Source organism: Cryptomeria japonica, chromosome 5 (assembly GCF_030272615.1).
Source record: "Cryptomeria japonica chromosome 5, Sugi_1.0, whole genome shotgun sequence".
In the NCBI taxonomy this organism is placed as follows: domain Eukaryota; kingdom Viridiplantae; phylum Streptophyta; class Pinopsida; order Cupressales; family Cupressaceae; genus Cryptomeria; species Cryptomeria japonica.
In genome coordinates this window covers 681,866,353-681,887,061 of record NC_081409.1, presented here as the reverse complement: position 1 = coordinate 681,887,061, position 20,709 = coordinate 681,866,353, and the positions used below count along the sequence as shown (strand labels likewise).

Here is a 20,709-nt window from a genome sequence, read left to right as displayed (position 1 = left end):
CTCCACTTCTCTTCATTTCCAAATTTTAACATTCCATCATATAATCATTCACAATTCCTTATTTTAAATTTTGCTTATTATCACTTATTTACATTTAACCTATATATATTATTTCTTTTCAATTAATATTCATCTTACATCCTACCCAAGTGGCTACGACAATTTAAAAGTCATACTCAAGTATTAAATATTGCCTCTTCTGGTCCTTTTACTGTAACCTAGGTCTTTTTTTAATGTTTTTTTTTACCTCCTTTAATTTTGTATATGAAAACTACCTAGGATACATATTTCAATAGCTCAAAAATAAATTTACGTACGGACTGTTTCCATCATCCACTCAAGTGCGTATAAAAATCTTGTATTAATATTAATTGTGCACGACATAAATAACAGTTTCGATTCCACTCGCCCATTATCGTTAATATTTTAACGTCAACGTTTCAGATTTTATCAATATGATAGATGAAGTTGACGTTAAACTAACCCTAATTAACATTCAGCTGCTTTGCAGCATTCTAAGTTGGAGATTTGAACTCAAAAAATACTGCTTAGCAATTCATGTCAGTTGAACAGTTGGACATTATGAAAGGCCGTTAAAAATACCTAAACAGAGTTTCCTCAGAAAAAAAAAATTACGTGCACAGAACATAAAAATGCATCCGCATGAAAACCAATTCAAGAAATAATATATGAACAATTTACATAAAATTGATAATAATATAAGAGTCATAAATAGTGCCCTTCAATTTTGTTGTTTTTGGAACAGTGTTAAGTGTTCTAATTGAAAGGCCAGAAAAGTTAAAGCCATACATCAATTGCTGAAAACAACATTGTTGAGCTAACAATCAAAATGAAAGGCGGAGCCATCAGTCATGAGATGTCTTTCCATGTACAAGGCAGAACCATGAGCATCCATTAACACATATGGTGTATCTTCAGGAGGTTTCCAGTGACGTTTCCTTTGGTTTATAAACCAGTTGTTTATTTGCTTCTGATCCAGCCCGGTACACTCGGCCAAAGCTGCCTTTTCAGTCTCCTGCACTTGCAATTAAAATATAACATATTTTCAAACTACCATTCTTATATATACATTACTTAACAGAGAAAGAATGTACTCAGAACCAGAAATATCTTGACTACGCTTCACTGACATAGGATTCCACATTGTTTACTGACAAAATTGCGAGATTTAAACCTGATACGACAGCTTACTATTTCTTGAGAAAATGGAAGAACAATATCACTGTTTTAACATGCAATTTCTAGACTACAATGTCAACCTGTATATCACTTGTTAGTCCTAGAATTTCAGAAAATATAAAGCTGTGTTCTTATTACTAGACTATCCTATGCAGGCAGGATTCCCTCAACACATCGTGAGGCAGACTGACTATCAAACTTTTATGCATATTTTGTTGTGCGAGAGTAAAAATAGGTTACCGAAGGATATGGCCACTTGTTGTGCAGATCCCACCAATCAAGTAGTTTTTGCCGTGCTTCCTTTGGTAGCTTTCCTTTCTTTTTCTTCTTCATAAAATCCTGTTTAAGACTGCTTATGTATCCACTATATTTACGAAGCAGGCGATCCTTCAATTCTCTGTCTTGTGAATTTTGATCCACCTCCTGGCACTCGAGTTCACCGGTGCTGCAATCTTCCTCGTCTGACGATCCACCTCCCTCTGTTTTGTCATCACTCTCGGCTGTGATAAAAAAAGAAATAATAATTAAAAAATTATATGGGTATAAGAGAAACACAATTTTATATTATATGGGAATATGAGAAACACAATTTTACAGGTAGTTTATTCATTTCAATGGGAAAAACCCAAGAAAATGGCTATCCAGATAATGCCTGGAAGAGCACTAATACTACTAAGAACAAATAGTTTTCTCTTTTTTTCTCTCGATCAGTGCCAACCACTTTATACTTAAATGAGTGAACTTAAATAACTTAATTATATTGTACAGTATACACATTAATTAAACTAAAACCTAGTGACAACAAGCAAGTGGGCTACAGTAATTTCAATCCCTATACTTGGATGCAGTTTTTCAATTTTTGTTTGTGGAAGAGTCTGAATATGTTGTAACTCGTTATTAATTAAATAACATGTAGATGTGTTGATAAAGGTGCCTTTGCAGAGGTGAAACGCAATAATTTTTAAAAAATCACATGTAAGCGTAAGCGACTCAGGAGTGTCAATTACATTTATTGATCTGAACAAAGAGCAAACTATACATGAAAGTGAAAATCTGAAGTTTATAATGTGGGGTAGACATTGTTCATTGAATATGATCTGAAACATTGATGAAAAGGAATAATTACATTTTCTAACATTATGAACTGTGAAAATTTCATGCATTCAATTAAATCTTGAAAATTTCATGCGTTTGATAAAATCTTTAATCTTCTTGCGTCAGTTATATTTCTGAAATCATTATCTTGCCCATTGCTGTCAAATATTAAAAAAACAAAAAATTGAGAAACACAGTAGGTATTTCTGTATTTAATTCATTTTCTGTGCAGGCTAAATGCCACCCGCTCAAAGCCATTTGATGGAGTGCCAAATCTTGTATACTTTAATAGTGTCTACCAGCACAAAGCGCTTTCACGTACAAAACAATAATTCAATTTCAAAAATAAGCTACCTCAAAATAATTTACATGAAGATAAAAAAGAAAGCATATGGTAATTAAGGCGTTTTGTTACCTTGTTCCTCGTATCTTTGGCTGCTGGCATAATTGACCAGCGTTGCATTTTTTTAGATTTAATAAGACGCATTTTTAAGGTAAAATGATATGTAAGTCAAAAATGTTGATAAATTGTTCAAGAGAGTGAAGTTGCAGAGAGATAACATTGAATCTAAAATGCGAACAAATAAATGGGTCATACGGTGAAAAAAAGGGTGATTTAAAAATAATTCAAATTCAGAAAATAGAGCATAAATATCTTTTATTGATTTTTAGGCAATGGCAGTCGTTTCTGTGTATGACATATTTATTCTATATAAGCTTTCATTCTTCAAGACCTCAGAAGTGTAAGTTGCACGGACGATTTAATAATTTCCTTTCTTCCCAATTAAGAGGCCACTGCTTCAACCCTGAGATGAACATTAAACACTCGTAAAGAATCAAAATCGACAGTACTACTGCTTTTTCATTTTTAACCAGATAAATTAGTAGCCCATCGACCCGGAGTCAACCTGAGAGGCGACTCTAATAACTTCTAGGCTCTACACACTGCCCTTAATGTATACAGTAGGCAAATCAGGTTTCGAACCTGTAACATTGTCGGCTCAACCGTCTGGTCTTCACCTGGGACTAATACGACAGTACAACTTACTATCAAAGGATTTTAACATTCAAAAATAATTTTTTTCCAATAAAAATAGAGAAACTATGTACCATTTTTGTGCCTCAGTGATATGTAAAATTACCATTTGACTGTTGAAACATTTGATATTTAAGTAGTGCGTACACAAATTCTTACTCAGCCTTTAGCTAGTTGAAACAACCCAAAAGGAACAGGAAAACTCTTAGAAAACATTAAAACTGAAGGAGAAATTGAGTGAACAAAACACCAAAATATACTTAAGGTTATTAAACTACAATACTTGATAAATCATATTTGAATTCAAACCCTGTACATAATATAATTTTATGTTTTCTTTCAATTATATATCTATAAAAAAATATTTATTAATCTTTTTAATAAAATGTATAAATAGATGAAAAATTCACCAAAGTTCATAAGCACTAATCATCTTCCATATGATTGTCTTCAAATATGTCATATTGCATAGTTGAAAAACTTGGACTTAGAAAACACTAGGCAGGCCAAAATTTTGATTTGAACTGTAAAAATGTGGTGTACTAAAAAAAGTATAAATTTATAAACTAAAATAACAAATAAAATATTTCATTTTAAGAACTTATCAGTAGTTGTTCTATCAGTTTTAGACCAAAAAGAAAGTGCAATGCACATCAGTATCATAAATGGAATGATTATTAAAGTTCCTCAACAGTAGCATCCTTGATCTGGAAGATAAAGATTCCTCACGAAAAGTTTAAACACAAGCAGGTTATGATCGTCTTCCAATGAAGCTCCTCATCACACTTCCACTTCCACTTCCACTTGCACAAACATTTTTGCTGCCAATTGAGCCTACAATTCCACTTCCACTGCCCATTCTGCTGCCTCTCTCAAAATCAGTGTCTCTTCAATAAAAAACATTTAGTCCACATTGTGAAGAAGTCCAAATTATATGTATCAATGTCCTCAATGTAAAGTGATTCATAATTCTCCTTTCCCCCCCCATATTTTTTCATAAAGATGTACGTTGTGTTGCACAATATTGAGACCACTGAGGCACTTTTGGGATTCAACTGGCCACAAATGTGCCCCAAATTGCACTCACAGAAAAAGCACTACAAGGCTAGCACAAAAGTGAGATTACAGAGCTTTAAGATTTGGTGTTCTTGCACCATAATCTTCACACCACAAATCTGCAAAAAAATAGCTTTTAATAACTTGCTAAGTAAACTATAATTGCCTACTAAAAAGCTGCCTCCCCCTACACTCATCATTGATGGCCGATCGGACCCACTTCTTCATATGTGGGCTGAGGTGTTCGTGGTGGCACCGGCACTGGAACCATCTCCTCCTATTTTCCCACCTCGCTGGGTATCGATCTGTGCAGATCTGCTGCTCCTCACCTGGGACTGGATCTGCGACTGGACTAGGGTACAGATTAGGTCATGGGTAGACCGGAGCAGGAGTCTGGTCCTGTGTGCATTATACATTATCTATGAGACTAACTTTTGATGGACTTGGAATTTATATGTAGTTGTTGGGTCATTCATAGACAAAGAAAACAACCTCACCTCCACACTTGTACAAATCTGCATATCGTTCAAAATTCTGTCAAGTAGGGTTTTGCTAGGCGTCATCTATGCATGTGTTGAGGCAATTCATAACTTCCTTGTTGGACCTAAAATAATGGAAGAAAAACTTAGGACTCAAGAAATAGACAACTAAATGTACATTTGATACCATATCGTGTTCCAATATTTGTGCTTTTTGGATGGAAGGGTAGCATTACTAAGGTCAATGCACACTTTTCCCCTTCACTAGAAAGGAGTGGGGGAGCTCAAACTTGATCAAAGGGCTGAAATCATCACATTGTTTCAAGAAGCTTTCTCCACTTCATTTGTACCAACCACTTCATCTAGGATGTCCAAGCATGTTACTAGCTCCACACTTCTTACAATTCTATTCTTTGAGGAATATGAAGTGGAGCCTACGTGAAAAGAAAGTCTACAGATCTAGTTTTCAATCCAATTATAGGCGTACTTAGTGCACAAATCCAAGAATAGATGAACTCTTCTTTTCCAATGCCATTCCAATTTGTACTGCTCAACCTCGTTATTTTAAAGAGGCTGTGGCTAAGGTAGCCTAACCAAGGACTTTGTGCTTCAGAGAGAGACTAAAATGTACACAACCATCGTGGACAAAATTCATTCCAATGTCAATTTATTGATGGAGGATTAAAAGGCACGTGAGTCTTTCATGGCTACAACATCATCGTGGATTAAAAGGCACAGGAGTCTTTCACAGCTACAACATTATCATGGATAAGTGCATGTATATTAGACATCACCCACTCATCAATAGAAATATGGTCATGCAAGAATGAGCAGAGATTAATGTTGAAATGTGGCGACTGATCAGCAAAATACTGTACACTCAGCACGTATCCTCGCCGAGGTCCATTGTAATAAAACACTAAAAATGCATGTTATAAGCGGCTAGGATGCTTAAGGCATTGTAAGGTTGGTGTACTGTTTTTTGCTGGATAATAAGAAAGATTGGACGACTGTGTATGGTGGACGTAACCCATTCTGGGTGAACCACATTAAATCTCTGTGTTATCTGTGTCCTGTTTTATTTCTTTATCTTTTGTATTTAAATCTGCATATAGTTGTTAGTTCATATTTGCTTCAGATCTGCTTGAAACTCTTGGTATCAGAGTGAGGTTTTCTGTAAATTGGCAGGACTTTCAGATTTGAATGGGAGCAATGGAGGATTCCAAATTCAAGGTCGAAAAGTTTAACGGCCAGAATTATCAGTTATGGAAAATGCAGATGGAGAATTACCTGTATCAAAAGGATTTGTGGCGGCCATTGGAAGGAAAGGCAAAGAAAGCGACCACAATGTCAGATGAAGAGTGGGACATTTTAGATAGAAAGGCACTGGGACCCATTCGATTATGCGCCGTCTGTAGCATTCAATATAATAGAAGCAAAAACGGCTGTAGATTTGATGGCAACATTGGCTAAGTTCTTTGAGAAACCCTTGGCTTCGAATAAGGTATTTCTTATGAAGCGTTTGTTTAATTTGAAAATGAGTGAGAGACGATCTGTAGCGGAGCACTTAAATGAATTTAATACAATTAATTGTCTTCGGTAAAAATTACCTTTGCAGAAGAGGTTAGGGCTCTCTTGATTTTATGTTCTTTGTCAGAAAGCTGGAATAGCTTGGTTATGGTTGTAAGTAACTCTGTCTCTGGTAAAAATACTTTGGTATTTGATGATATTGTTGGTGTTATCCTAAGCGGGGAAATGCAAAGGAAAAGCATAGTTGACACTCCAACATCATCGAGCAATGTTTTGAATGTGGAGAACAGAGGAAGATCAAACGAAAGAAGAAAAGGCCCCGGGAATGAGAAATCACGAGAGAAGTCAAAGAAAGGACGCTCTCAATCTAGAGGAAAGAAAGATTATTGGTACTGCGGAAAGCCTGGTCATCTAAAGAAAGATTGTTGGTTTCGGAAAAACAGAGGAGACAAAAATGAAAATGACAGTAAGGAAGCTAATATTGCAAGTAATACCTTACAAGATGCTTTAATCTTATGTTTGGATAATGTTAATGATTCCTGGGTAATAGATTCTGGAGCTTCATTTCATGCTTACACCCCATAGAAAATATTTTTTAGATTATGTTCAAGGTGATTTTGGACAGGTATATTTGGGTGATGATGAGCCCTGTCAAATTGTTGGAAAAGGAAAGATAAAGATCAAGTTGCAGAATGGTAATGACTAGTTTCTGCATGAGGTAAGACATGTTCCTAATTTAAGAAGTGTAAAGCGGAAAATCGCGGTCGAACCCTAGTTGGTCTCCCCTCTTCTAACTCCGAGGAGAGAGAAGGGAGGTTCGCTAGGATTCGATGGGTTTTCACTTAGGGGGAAGACTTTACATTCAAAAGAGGGGTTGAAACTCATAAGATCCAATCCCACACGATGTAAGATTGGATGCTAAATGAATTTCAAGGGTTAGGAAAACAAGGCTACCCTCTTTTGTAAAGAATGTTGATTAAGGAAATTAAGCTAAGGATGCATAGAAAGTCATAAAGATTCGCTTATAAACTGAGTTTAGGTTATAGGATGAAGCTGCGGACCTGGAATTAGCAGTAAAATGTCGATACGGCGCTGTCCTGCAAATTTGGGCAAAAGTTGTCGGGACGATGGCGCCCGGCGCCACGGTCCTCCGAAAAATCCGCGAAACGAAGGGGGATCTGTTCGTCTCTGCACAAGGATTCCAGATCTTCAATCTCAGCCGCGTACCTGCAACCTACACACAGAAAAGCGAAGACGATTGGGGGGTTAGGGATTAGGGGTTTGCCTTTAGGTCAAACCCCGGTTTTGGAATTAACCAAGAAATGAGCAAGAGCTGTAAATGTAAATGACTGTAATGTAAAACAAGTACTAATACCTTGTTCTAAGGATGTTTGTATCCTTATGTGCGAAGGTTTAGATGTTGTATGTTGTATGTTGTAGCATGTAGTATGTGATCTCCTCTTCAATGGTTGAATCCTTGACTTGAATGCAACACTTAGCCTTGAATGGAGACTTGAAATGATCAATTGCTTGAATGCTTGAATGCTTGAGTATAGTTTCCACGCCTTTTCCATCATATCGAATGAAAGAGGAAAATGTCATTTATATACTTGTCAATTAGGGCTGATAGACTGATTTTCCCGACCTTAGGCCGACCAAGGAAGTATATTTCCAAATTGCAATCAAAAAGACCCGATATCACTTAGGAAACCGGGCCCAAAATAGGACCCAGGGACCAGGGCGCTGGGTGCTCTGGTCCCACCTCCCGGGACATCAGGGTGCAAGGAGGTCCAGGCCAGGGTGCTTGAAAAATGCAGTTTTCAGTGTCGTGAGCGAGTTTTGGGGTCTCCATTCAGGTTGCGTGTTGCGTCGCCATCGTGAAGACCGAAATGCAATCGAAATTGCAAGTGTCGCAATTTTAGGACGCTACATTTAGCCCCCACTTTAGCAGGAGTATGTATGCTCATACTTCCGGTAAAGTACAAGGAAACAACGTTGAAAGACTTTCACCACGTCAAGGAGGCAAGATACACCAAGCCCCCAGTGGACTAAGGATCTTACAACTTCGATTGACAAAGTAAAAGGGAAGATCACGAGGAAGAACCATGACTGTCAGTAGTAAGGTTCCCTCACTATGAGTCATGCAAAAGAAATACCAAAAATCTTCAAGACAAAGCTAAGTTTGCCAAGAAATTTTCAAGTATCTTTGAAAGGATAGACAGGGTGTATGCCCCCCTACGTTAAAGCGATCGCACGCGCCTCAACGGGGGTGATTGTTTTAACGTAGTGATACACATAAGAAATGAGAAAGGAAAAAGGAGCACGTTATCGCAAAGATTAAGCCCCCAAGTGTGAGATAAACCCAAGGATAATAGACACAAAACACAAAGCACAAGGTGACTTCGCTTTCCTCGGGATCAGTATGCTATATGATAATTCATGTATATATATCATATGTATGTATGCATAATTGTTCTTCATTCCCCAATCAAGGAAGGTCACCTAGAAGAAGGGAACACATGTGTCTTTTGAGTCAACATGAGAGAGATCGAGAGATCTCAATGCTTTGCATCGTCCTCAAGTAGACAACACTAAGGACAACAAATAGAAGAATGAGAATAACATATAGAAGAAGTAACAAAAGAGAGGGGAAGAGAGTCTGCTATGCTAATGTAACTAGTCTAGCATGTCATCTACCCCCCGATCTTGCTGATCAATGTTTCGGGAAGGCAGGGAACACGCCAGAGGAGGAACATCCAACACAGCAGATGGAGCTATCACAAGATCCAAACAAGGGCTATGTTCATGTTCCAAGCCACATTGTTCTTGTCTAGGAGCTAGGATAAGTGCTTTAGAAAATTCATTAGATAAATGGTTATCAACATCAACAAGTTCATATTCACTATCAGAAGCAAGAGGAGTAACATTTTCATCTGTATCATCATCAAGATTTATAAAAATAGGATCTTTAACTCGCACAGGATCAAGACCATCATGCATCTTATGTTTAGGAGATTTAAGCTCAATATCCGGCTGAGGAGAAAATGGAATAATGCTTGTTGAAGGTGTTTTTGGAGATTGTAAAGTTTGAGAAGCAGCTGCTTGAGCCCTAAGACGACGCTTTCGTCGACGTTCCCGTGCAGAACGATTACGTCTAGTCTTAGTAGGAAGTGGAGAAGATAGAGGAGGAGGAATGTTCTCATCCTTATCACTTGGATGTTTAGGTTGTGGTCTCTTAGGCTGGATAATAGGAGAAGAAGAAGGTCTCTTCTCTCTATAAAAGGAAGGAGGAGGAACTGCTCCATATAAAGGAGGAATTTTTGGTTTAGGGAGAAGACCAAGTCCATCATGATGAGGAGGTATAGATCTACTCTTGGAAGATTTATTAGGCATAGACATAGTTACATCCATGGGGACAGGTTGGGAATCTTTTTGGGGAAAGACATTAGTTTTGTCTTTCAAAGGAAGAATTTCCTTCTCAAGAATGATAGGAATGTCAATTTTAGGTGCTCTAGGTTCACTTAGAGATAGGATCATATCTGTTTTCCACTTTTGATAAGATTTGAAAAGATGATCACTTCGCGGAGGAAGAGATTGGAATTGTTTAGGCCAAAAGTAATCAATAGGAACACTAGAGGTTCTTTCAGCTGGTTTAAAGAGACTATGATTGACAGTAACAACTTCACCATTATGGGGAAATTTCAAACACTTATGAATAGGAGAAGCAATAGCTTTCATGGAAGATAGCCAAGGATAGCCAAGCTTCACACGAAATTGTTCGGAAGAAGGAATAATAGCAAAGTTCACATCAAGGGATTTGTTATGGACCTCAATAGGCAATGTAATAGAACCAATTGCAGGAGAAGAAAATGCATCAAATAATTTCACAATCACATCTGTTTTGTCATAGATCACTTGATTCAATTGCAAAGTAAAAAGAAATTCTTCAGTAATAACATTAACCATGCACGAAGGATCAATAAGCACTCCACGGCAAGGCATATTCTTGACTTTTGCAACTATGTATAAAGGACCATCAGGTGCCCTAATGGTTTCACTAGAATCAAATGTGATGGAAGATTCTTTAGGGTTTTCTTGCTGCTCTACAAAGTTAATCACATTCGGAGTCATAGACACAAGACCATCAGATGAGAAAGAGGAATCATTAGCCTCAATCGCATTAGAGGTATGCGAAGGTAATGGATCAGTAAAAATCTGAAGATTTTGGTTAGGAGGAGCTACAGATGTGTTGCCTTTATCATTCACTCCTGAAACAGAAATAGTATTATTATCAATCAAATCTTGAATTTTACCCTTTAAAGAAAAGCATTTTTCAGTATCATGACCAGGCTGACGATGAAAGTGACAAAAAGCTTTGTGATCAAAATAAGGTGAAGTAATCTTTGCAGGATCAATTTGTCTTATAGGAGGAAGGGTAAGCACATTTTGTTCCAATAACTTATTCATAATACTATGCAATGATTCATTCAAAGGAGTATACTTTCTTTCTTTCCTGAAAAATTTAGAAATAGGAGGCACACCTGATGCTGCATTCACATTGTTGTTGATGATGTTTTCATTGAATTTGATGGAATCTCTGTTCGGTTTAAACTTCCCAAATGGTTGTTGACTGCTATCACCCTTATCACTCGGAGCCATAGGATGTGATTGTTCCATTTGACTCACAGTCAGTTGATAATTGTGAAGAGTGGCGCACAACTGTTGGAAAGAAGTAAACTCAGAAAACAGGAGTTTGTCTCGAATATCTTTTTGCAAATTAGAAATAAAGATTCTTTGAATATCATTATCAGGCACTGGAAAAGAAATTTGAGCATACAAATGCTTATATCTACCAATGAAATCAGTCACTTTTTCTTTAACACCTTGTTTACAATGCATTAAATCAATCAAAGTAACTTTAGGACTTATATTGTTTTGAAATTGTTGAATGAAAGCATTTGCAAGTTGTTCGAAAGAAGTAATAGAATAAGAAGGCAACGAGCAATACCATTGTAGGGCTTTGTCTCTTAATGTTTTGGTGAATAGTTTTGCAAGCAACCTTGGGTCGTAAGCAAAATCAGTACAAATTGTTTGAAAAGTCTTAACATGTGTTAGAGGATCTCCTTTACCATTATAAAGCTCCAGATGCGGGATTTCAACATGTTTAGGAGGAATAGCTCGAACAATGTCAAGAGAAAGTGGGCTCGCAACATCAAATGTGGGCACACTAAACTTAGATTGATTCATAGAGGCAATTTGTTGCTGTAAAGAAGAGACAGTTTGTGCAAGATTATTAATGGTAGCTTCAGTCGAAGAGTTCATATTAGGTGTGTTAGATTGAGATGGAGGTGTGATGTTATTGAAAGATGGTAAAGAGTAAGGTGGTGGGACCCTATGATAGTCAACCATAGGGGATGATTGGACAGGAGGAACACTACAAGGAGGAATGGAATGGTTAAATGAATTGCCCCCTTGTGTCATGTTCATTTGTGAAGATGTAATAGGAACACTTATTGAAGGAATGAATGAAGAAGTCGGATTGAATGAAGGAATAGGGTTAATTGAAGAAGGAGGATTGCCCCCATGACTGGTAATCACAGGAGGAATGTCTTGTATAGAGGTAGCCATGATGTTTGATGTAAAGGTAGGTAAACTAGCAATAGAAGTGGTCAAAGGAATAGAATGATTGACTTGTGTAGGAGGTTGTGTATAACCTAAAGATTCAGCACAACTCTTCATAGGCATCACGTTCGAATTCACAATGTGTGAAATACCACGCAAAATATCAATTCCATTCTTATCACTTTGAAGCATGCGTTTTAGACCCTCAATTAAAGGAAGAGCTTGACTATCGGGATACTCATGAGACATCCATTGGTGAAAATCGTCAAATTGGTTATCCAATTTGGAAAGTTGTTCAACAGAAACTTCATGGAGAGCTTCTTCATCATTCAGAGGATTAGAGGAATTACCCATGTCCTCGTTAAAAAGACTACTCAAATTAGGTTCCATCTCCTCAGTAGTTAAACCTCGGAAAGACTTAATTCTACGGCTTCGTCTAACGGGAATAGTGTAAGTAGGGCTTATTGTTGTAAAACTCATGCACTAGAGAGAGAGAGAAGATTTTGATTTTAGAGGTAGCAATTTTCAGTAAAACCAGCCAATCTTCCAGAGTTAAGCTGTTAAATGCAATCACAACAGTCTCCCAAAATTTCAGAAAAAATGTTCGGGACCGTGGCGCTCGGAGTGCAACACGGTCCCTGCAACTTTTTTCGAAATTTGCATGGATGAAAGGTATGATGATTTTAGAGCTAATCTGAAAAAATTGAGGGATTTCACGATCTGTAGATAGGCCAAATTAAAGTTGCAAATTCAAAATTGAACCCTATCAAGATTGTCGAAAAATGCAAAATTTGAATTTTGAAAAAGAGAGGGAAACTGAAATTTTGAATTTTATGATTTTAGAGGGAATGTCAAGAGCAATGCAAATTTTGAAATTTGAAAATTGACTCAATTTCACACAAAATTCAATTTTGAAAGCGGAAATCAAAGTTGTTGTAATTAAGCACTTAATTTCAAAAGTCACAAAATGCAAATATTTGAATAAAACACTGAAATTTCGAATGAATGAAAATACGATTTTCAGATCTAAGACAGTAAGAACACAATTTTGACACAAAATTTCAGTTTCGATAATTTTTGAATGATTAGGAGCCTTAGACCAAGCAATCACAAGACCAACTTTGACTGTAATTTTGAAAGTGTTATAATTGACAAAATCAGCCAAAATTCTGGATTTTAGCAGGAAAATACAGCAAGATCTCGCTCCCGAAATTTTGGAAAAAATGTCGGGGACGATGGCGCTCGGAGTGCAACACGGTCCTCGCAACTTTTTTCCAAATTTTCAGGGATGAAAGATATTGTGATTTTATTGCGGAATCCAAAGTTACAGTTGATTTGGAGATGTTTTGATTGGTCAAATTGTCGGACAAAGGTTGAATCAAGAGGGTTTCAAAAATTAGGGTTTTGACTTTTAACCACTTAATTTTCAGAATTAAAGCACAAATATGAATTGATAATTTGTAATAGAAGGACAGATCTGAAACAAGCATTAACATTTAGACATTTCGCAAGTTTAATTACTAAAAAGAAATTTTAGGGTTTTAATGCAATCACCTCTAAAACTTTGCAAAAGATCAAACATGGAAATGTAATCAATTTTTTCAGATCTAAGCATGAAAAATCAGAAAGGATGTTCACGTCGGGTTCACCAAAATGTAAAGCGGAAAATCGCGGTCGAACCCTAGTTGGTCTCCCCTCTTCTAACTCCGAGGAGAGAGAAGGGAGGTTCGCTAGGATTCGATGGGTTTTCACTTAGGGGGAAGACTTTACATTCAAAAGAGGGGTTGAAACTCGTAAGATCCAATCCCCCACGATGTAAGATTGGATGCTAAATGAATTTCAAGGGTTAGGAAAACAAGGCTACCCTCTTTTGTAAAGAATGTTGATTAAGGAAATTAAGCTAAGGATGCATAGAAAGTCATAAAGATTCGCTTATAAACTGAGTTTAGGTTATAGGATGAAGCTGCGGACCTGGAATTAGCAGTAAAATGTCGATACGGCGCTGTCCTGCAAATTTGGGCAAAAGTTGTCGGGACGATGGCGCCTGGCGCCACGGTCCTCCGAAAAATCCGCGAAACGAAGGGGGATCTGTTCGTCTCTGCACAAGGATTCCAGATCTTCAATCTCAGCCGCGTACCTGCAACCTACACACAGAAAAGCGAAGACGATTGGGGGGTTAGGGATTAGGGGTTTGCCTTTAGGTCAAACCCCGGTTTTGGAATTAACCAAGAAATGAGCAAGAGCTGTAAATGTAAATGACTGTAATGTAAAACAAGTACTAATACCTTGTTCTAAGGATGTTTGTATCCTTATGTGCGAAGGTTTAGATGTTGTATGTTGTATGTTGTAGCATGTAGTATGTGATCTCCTCTTCAATGGTTGAATCCTTGACTTGAATGCAACACTTAGCCTTGAATGGAGACTTGAAATGATCAATTGCTTGAATGCTTGAATGCTTGAGTATAGTTTCCACGCCTTTTCCATCATATCGAATGAAAGAGGAAAATGTCATTTATATACTTGTCAATTAGGGCTGATAGACTGATTTTCCCGACCTTAGGCCGACCAGGGAAGTATATTTCCAAATTGCAATCAAAAAGACCTGATATCACTTAGGAAACCGGGCCCAAAATAGGACCCAGGGACCAGGGCGCTGGGCGCTCTGGTCCCACCTCCCGGGACATCAGGGTGCAAGGAGGTTCAGGCCAGGGTGCTTGAAAAATGCAGTTTTCAGTGTCGTGAGCGAGTTTTGGGGTCTCCATTCAGGTTGCGTGTTGCGTCGCCATCGTGAAGACCGAAATGCAGTCGAAATTGCAAGTGTCGCAATTTTAGGACGCTACAAGAAGAAATTTAATTTCTGCAGGGCAACTAGGTAGTGAAGGTTGCATAGTTACCTTTTCAGACAGTATGTGGAAGGTCACTAAAGGATCATTAGTAATAGCTAAAGGTGCGAAGGTAGACACATTATATCCGTGTACTGATAACACTTACTCTACCTTAGCTGCTACAGATAAAGTTACTGCAGGGTCAACAACAAAAAATGTTGCAAGAACAGATTCGATAATGTGGCACCATAGGCTTGGGCACATGAGTGAGAAAGGGATGAAAACCCTTCACTCCAAAAATCTATTGCCAGGACTAAAGAAGATTGATTTAGAGTTCTGTGAAAACTGTGTTTATGGTAAACAGAAAAGAGTCAGATTTCTCAAGGTTGGGAAAGAGAAGAAGAGTGAGAAGTTAGAGCTTGTACATTCAGATGTATGGGGACCGGCTCAGGTATCATCTCTTAGTGGCTCTTGTTAATATGTTATTTTTATTGATGACTCAACCAGAAAAACATGGGTATATTTCATAAAACAAAAATCAGATGTTTTTGAAACTTTTAAGAAATGGAAAGCTTTGGTTGAGAATGAGACAAAAAAAAAGTTGAAGTGTCTCAAATCGGATAATGGAGGTGAGTATTGCAGCAAAGCATTTGAAGATTACTGCTCTTTAAATGGGATTCGAAAGCAGAAAACAATTCCAAGAACTCCACAGGAAAATGGTGTGTCAGAGAAAATGAATAGGACTATCATGGAACGCGCGAGGAACATGAGATTGCATGTTGGATTGCCCTTACATTTTTGGGCAAATGTTGTACATACTGTTGTCTATTTGATAAATAGAGGACCTTCAACCCCTTTGGATGGTGGTATTCCAGAGGAGGCATGGACTGGTAAAAAGGTAAATTATTCTTTTCTAAAAACTTTTGGTTGCGAAGCTTTTGTCCATGTTGATAAAGAAAACAGAACCAAGCTTGATGCTAAATCTCATAAATGTACCTTCATTGAATATGGGATAGATGAATATGGCTATCGGTTATGGGATTTTGAAAATAAGAAAATAATTAGAAGTAGAGATGTTATATTCAATGAGAAGGTTATGTATAAAAAACAGATGCAGGAAAAGAAGCATGAACAGGACAAACAAGAATATGTGGTGTTGGATGAGATTCCTAAAAATGAAATGCCACAGGTACCTAATGCTCAGCAACAACAGATTGTCCCACAAACTCCTGCAAGTGTTAGACGTTCTACGAGGACAAGTAGACCCCCTGAAAGATTTTCTCCTTCTTTGTATTCTATTTTATTAACGGATTCTGGTGAACCAGAAGAATATGAAGAAGCAATGAAGCTAGGCATGAAAGAGGAGATGGAATCCTTGATGAAAAATAAGACCTGGGACTTAGTCCCTTTACCTGCAGAAAAAAGAGCCTTGCCTAAAAAATGGGTTTATCGGCTGAAGGAGGAGAAAGGAGGTCAGAAAAGATATAAGGCCAGACTTGTGGTAAAAGGTTTTGCACAGAAAAAGGGTATAGATTATGATGAAAAATTTTCTCCAGTTGTAAAAATGACTTAAATTAGAACTGTACTTAGTCTTGTGGCTGCAGATGATTTACATCTTGAACAATTAGATGTCAAAACAGCTTTTCTCCATGGAGATTTGGAGGAGGAAATTTATATGTTGCAACCACAAGGATATGAGGTCAAAGGTAAGGAGAACTTGGTGTGCATGTTGAAGAAAAGTCTGTATGGCCTAAAGCAAGCACCCCGACAATGGTATTTAAAAATTGATAGTTTCATGGCTGAACACGGTTATCATAGATGTCATTCTGATCATTGTGTATATTTTAAGAGATTTGATAATGGCAGTTATATTATCCTATTGCTTTATGTTGATGACATGCTTGTTGCTGGATCTAACATGCAACATATAAATGATCTTAAATAGAAATTAGCCAGGTCATTTGCTATGAAGGATTTGAATGCAGCTAAGCAAATTCTCGGCATGAGGATTACACGGGACAAGAAAAATAGAACCTTGAATTTGTCCCAAAGTGAGTATATAAAGAAGGTGTTGAAAAGATTTAACATGTAGGATGCAAAAGCAGTTAGTACACCTTTGGCTAGTCATTTCAAATTGACTAAGGAGATGTGCCCAAAGGCACAGGAAGAGGTTAATAAAATATCAAACGTCCCGCGTATTCATCAGTTGTTGGCAGTCTGATGTATGCAATGGTATGCACAAGGCCAGATATTGCACATGCAGTGGGAATTGTGAGCAGGTTTATGAGTAATCCGGGTATGGAACATTGGAATGTTGTGAAATGGATTCTTCGGTATTTGAAAGGAACTAATACGAAGGCATTATGTTTCAAAGGATCTAATGCTGCTCTAAGTGGATTTGTTGACTCTGATATGGCGAGTGATATTGATTCACGGAGGAGTACTACAGAGTATGTTTTTACTATAGGGGGAACTGCAGTTAGTTGCATTTCTAGGCTGCAAAAGGTTGTTGCACTTTCAACCACTGAAGTTGAGTATGTTGCTGCTACAGAAGCCAGCAAGGAGATGATTTGGTTGCAATGTTTTCTGGAGGAATTGGGTCAAACACAAGAGGATAGCCCATTGTATATTGATAGCCAGAGTGCCATTCATCTTGCGAAGAACTCTGCTTTTCATTCAAGGACAAAGCACACTCAGCTCAGGTACCACTTCATCCGGACTGTTTTGGAGGAGGGTTAGTTACGGCTTGAGAAGATTCACACAAGTGAGAATCCTGCCAATATGTTCACGAAGGCAGTTCCACAGGAGAAGCTGATTTCTTCATCAGTTTCTGTTGGTCTTCTTGATTAATAATTGTGGAATTTATACCAGTCGAGTCCTAGTGTTTTATCCAGCAGATGCTACATGTACAGTGGTGTCGTGTAGTATCAGTCTCCAAGTGGGAGATTGTTCGGTGTGGAGCCTGATCAGTCTCCAAGTGGGAGATTGTTGAAATGTGGCAACTGATCACCAAAGTACTGTACACTCAGCACGTATCCTCGCCGGGTTTTTTTTTTGATGAAAACTGACATTGTAATAAAACCCTAAAAAGGCCGACTTTGTTTTTGCCCTAAAAACGCATGTTATAAGCAGCTGGGATGCTTAAGGCATTGTAAGGTTGATGTACTGTTTTTTGCTGGATAATAAGAAAGATTGGACGACGGTGTATAGTGGACGTAACCCATTCTGGGTGAACCACGTTAAATCTTTGTGTTATCTGTGTCCTGTTTTATTTCTTTATCTTTTGTATTTAAATCTGCATATAATTGTTAGTTCATATTTGCTTCGGATCTGCTTGAAACCCTAACAATTAACTACTTAGGAAAACACACAAATACAAAGTTCATTCAAGAGGTTGGTCATTTCAATGCGGTGCAAGTGATTATTAATGCAGCATATGCTCGCAAAGCAATAGGAAAATTAATTTTGTCTACCTAAATGAAATTTTACTAGACCCTTTGTCATGTTCATGTCATAACAAACGCATTAAAATAGAACAGCAAAATTGAGTGGATCTAGAATTTTTCCACAACCAGCACACCTCCCTAGCATTTTTCGCTCTTTTTCTTAGCAAGGAATTTGTTCGTCAACCTAATTGAGACTTTATTTACTTCATTAACTTCATTCTGCTACAAAATATGTTTGAGTTGTAGAAGCCCTTGCAACTCATGATCTTGAAATAGGTGAACTAGGTGGGGAGCATCCAAAATAGAGAATAGCAAAAGGATTAAAGAATTTGTGATAAGTGAATATTTTTGTCCAATGTGATATATCTCACATCTATCGTATCCTTAATTTCCATTGTCATCAGATACTGGGATTTTAACTATGCTAATACTTGAGATATCTGTGTGTGCATTGATAGCATGTTCGGCCAAATGAAATCCCCCATTCATGAGAAAGACACTGCCTAGAGTTGTACCAAAAGCATATTGACCGCATCACTTAATAGAGATGGGTGAAATTGTAAACCAGTTTACTCATAGCCACATATATAACAAATCCAAAAAGGTATGTGAAATCGTCAAGTACACTTGTACCCATTAATGTGGATGGTGTTAAAGGAGGACTCGTGAGGACCTTCAAGGGAATGTATATAGTTAAAATGAAGCTTGAACAATTAGAACAAAGTTGATCAAATTTACTAAACTAAATCAAAATAGGGTTCACCATGAATAGGTAGGGCTACTTTGGCATATGATAGCACAAATTGCTATATGGGCCTCAAAAAATTATTGCTTACACTTTCCATTCTCCTTTCACAAGTTTCTTAGTCCTCTACTATTGAAAGGAATTGGTCAAAATATAGCTTTGTAGAAATAAAACTACCCCTAGGAGAGCAAAGAATCTTCTTGTTGTACATAGATTGATGAGTACCATCTACACACAAGTTAGGGTAAGGTTGAAATTGGCAATCAAGTTCAATCGTTCTCATGATGAGTACTTTTTGAAATATGAATCAAAGTACTAGTTTCCTGTAATATTCCAGCCAGAAGAATAATGTAAATCTGACGTTTAACCTTATACAAACATTAATTATTTGAATAAAAGCACTATTGGACCTAGCATTCACTCAGATCTTAGACAACTCAGACTAAAATTACTGTTTATACATCAGAAATATCATTTCATTTCAAACAGAAACTGACAAGAATAACTCAAATTTTTATTATAATGAACAGAAAATAAGAATTGTAAATACTGATCTCTTTCTTACTACAATAATGGTTGTATTACATTCGAATAGTTCTGCAATATCATTAAATACAACAGAAATGGAAAACTGGATCAATACAATGTGGGTAGAGTCCTCCTCCAATGAAGCTCAAATATGAACTTTGTACGAGTTCTCCCTCTGAAATTGCTAGGGTTTTCATCTTAGGATTCCCACACTCAAACATAAGCGCTCAAAACATATTCTAAAAGGAATTGGGTTAAATGTCAGTTATGCTCCCAGAATGGACATGTTCACCCCTTTATATCTGTCACAGTAATAATGGGTCGGCCACAATGTAAATGCACAACTCCAGATTTGAACAATAATTATGGGGTGAGGAAAGTCCCATTTTTTAATGTTATGGTTCCAAAAACAAACTACTAGAAACAATAAAACATGTGCAGTGGAGTTAAGAGGGGAATTAAAAGATAAGAAGAAATATCGATGATCGAGAGTCAGCCATAACACAAGACTCATACCACAAGTTGAGGCTCTGCTGGTCGAGCAACGGGAGTGCCGGTAAAGACAGGTCCAAAAATTTAACAAATACAAAGGAAGAGCAAGGGAAGGATGGAAGGCATGATAAGATGAAGAAGTCAAAAACTCCAATATCGAGAAGGGCCAAGTGGAGTTGGAAGAAAAGACTTACTCATGAAGGTAAAACACACAGCAATTGAAAATAAGACACAAGCATAAAAATAATAGGTACAAACTTAGATTGAGTAGAAACAGGCATTGCCCCTATTGATCATTCTGAGTGCTCTTCCACTCAATCCACACTAACATATCCTCTAACTTGTTCATTTATAGATGAATCTTTCTACTCTAGTCTGTATTCAAATTGCATCAATTGGCTTTTTGATTTTATTGGTTGTTCCTCCCTCAATAAAACTCTATGTTCCAATAAAATATATTTGTATAGTCAACATTTAATGTTACTGGATTCAAAAGCTTAGAGGCTTTCACATTTTCACCATAACCTTTGAAAATACACTTCTCAACTTGCAAGTCCCACTTAGATCATTTTTTCTTGGCACATGAAAAAATATCTCACAACCAAAACTCTCAAAAGTATAACTACCAGTTTCTAACCTCTCCATGTTTCATATG

At 37.2% G+C, this 20,709-nt stretch overlaps 1 protein-coding gene across 1 annotated transcript in view; it reads right to left on the bottom strand.

Annotated features, from left to right (window-relative positions):
- Positions 1-674: 674 nt before the first annotated feature.
- LOC131040740 (homeobox protein knotted-1-like 2) overlaps positions 675-20,709 on the bottom strand; it is a 65,708-nt gene continuing 45,673 nt past the window's right edge. The window contains exons 4-5 of the mRNA XM_057973692.2: positions 1,441-1,700; positions 675-1,036 (exon numbers count right to left, since the gene is read on the bottom strand). Coding sequence (XP_057829675.1) covers positions 839-1,036; positions 1,441-1,700 — 458 coding nt within the window. The 3' untranslated portion in view covers positions 675-838. The remainder of the gene's footprint in view (positions 1,037-1,440; positions 1,701-20,709) is intronic.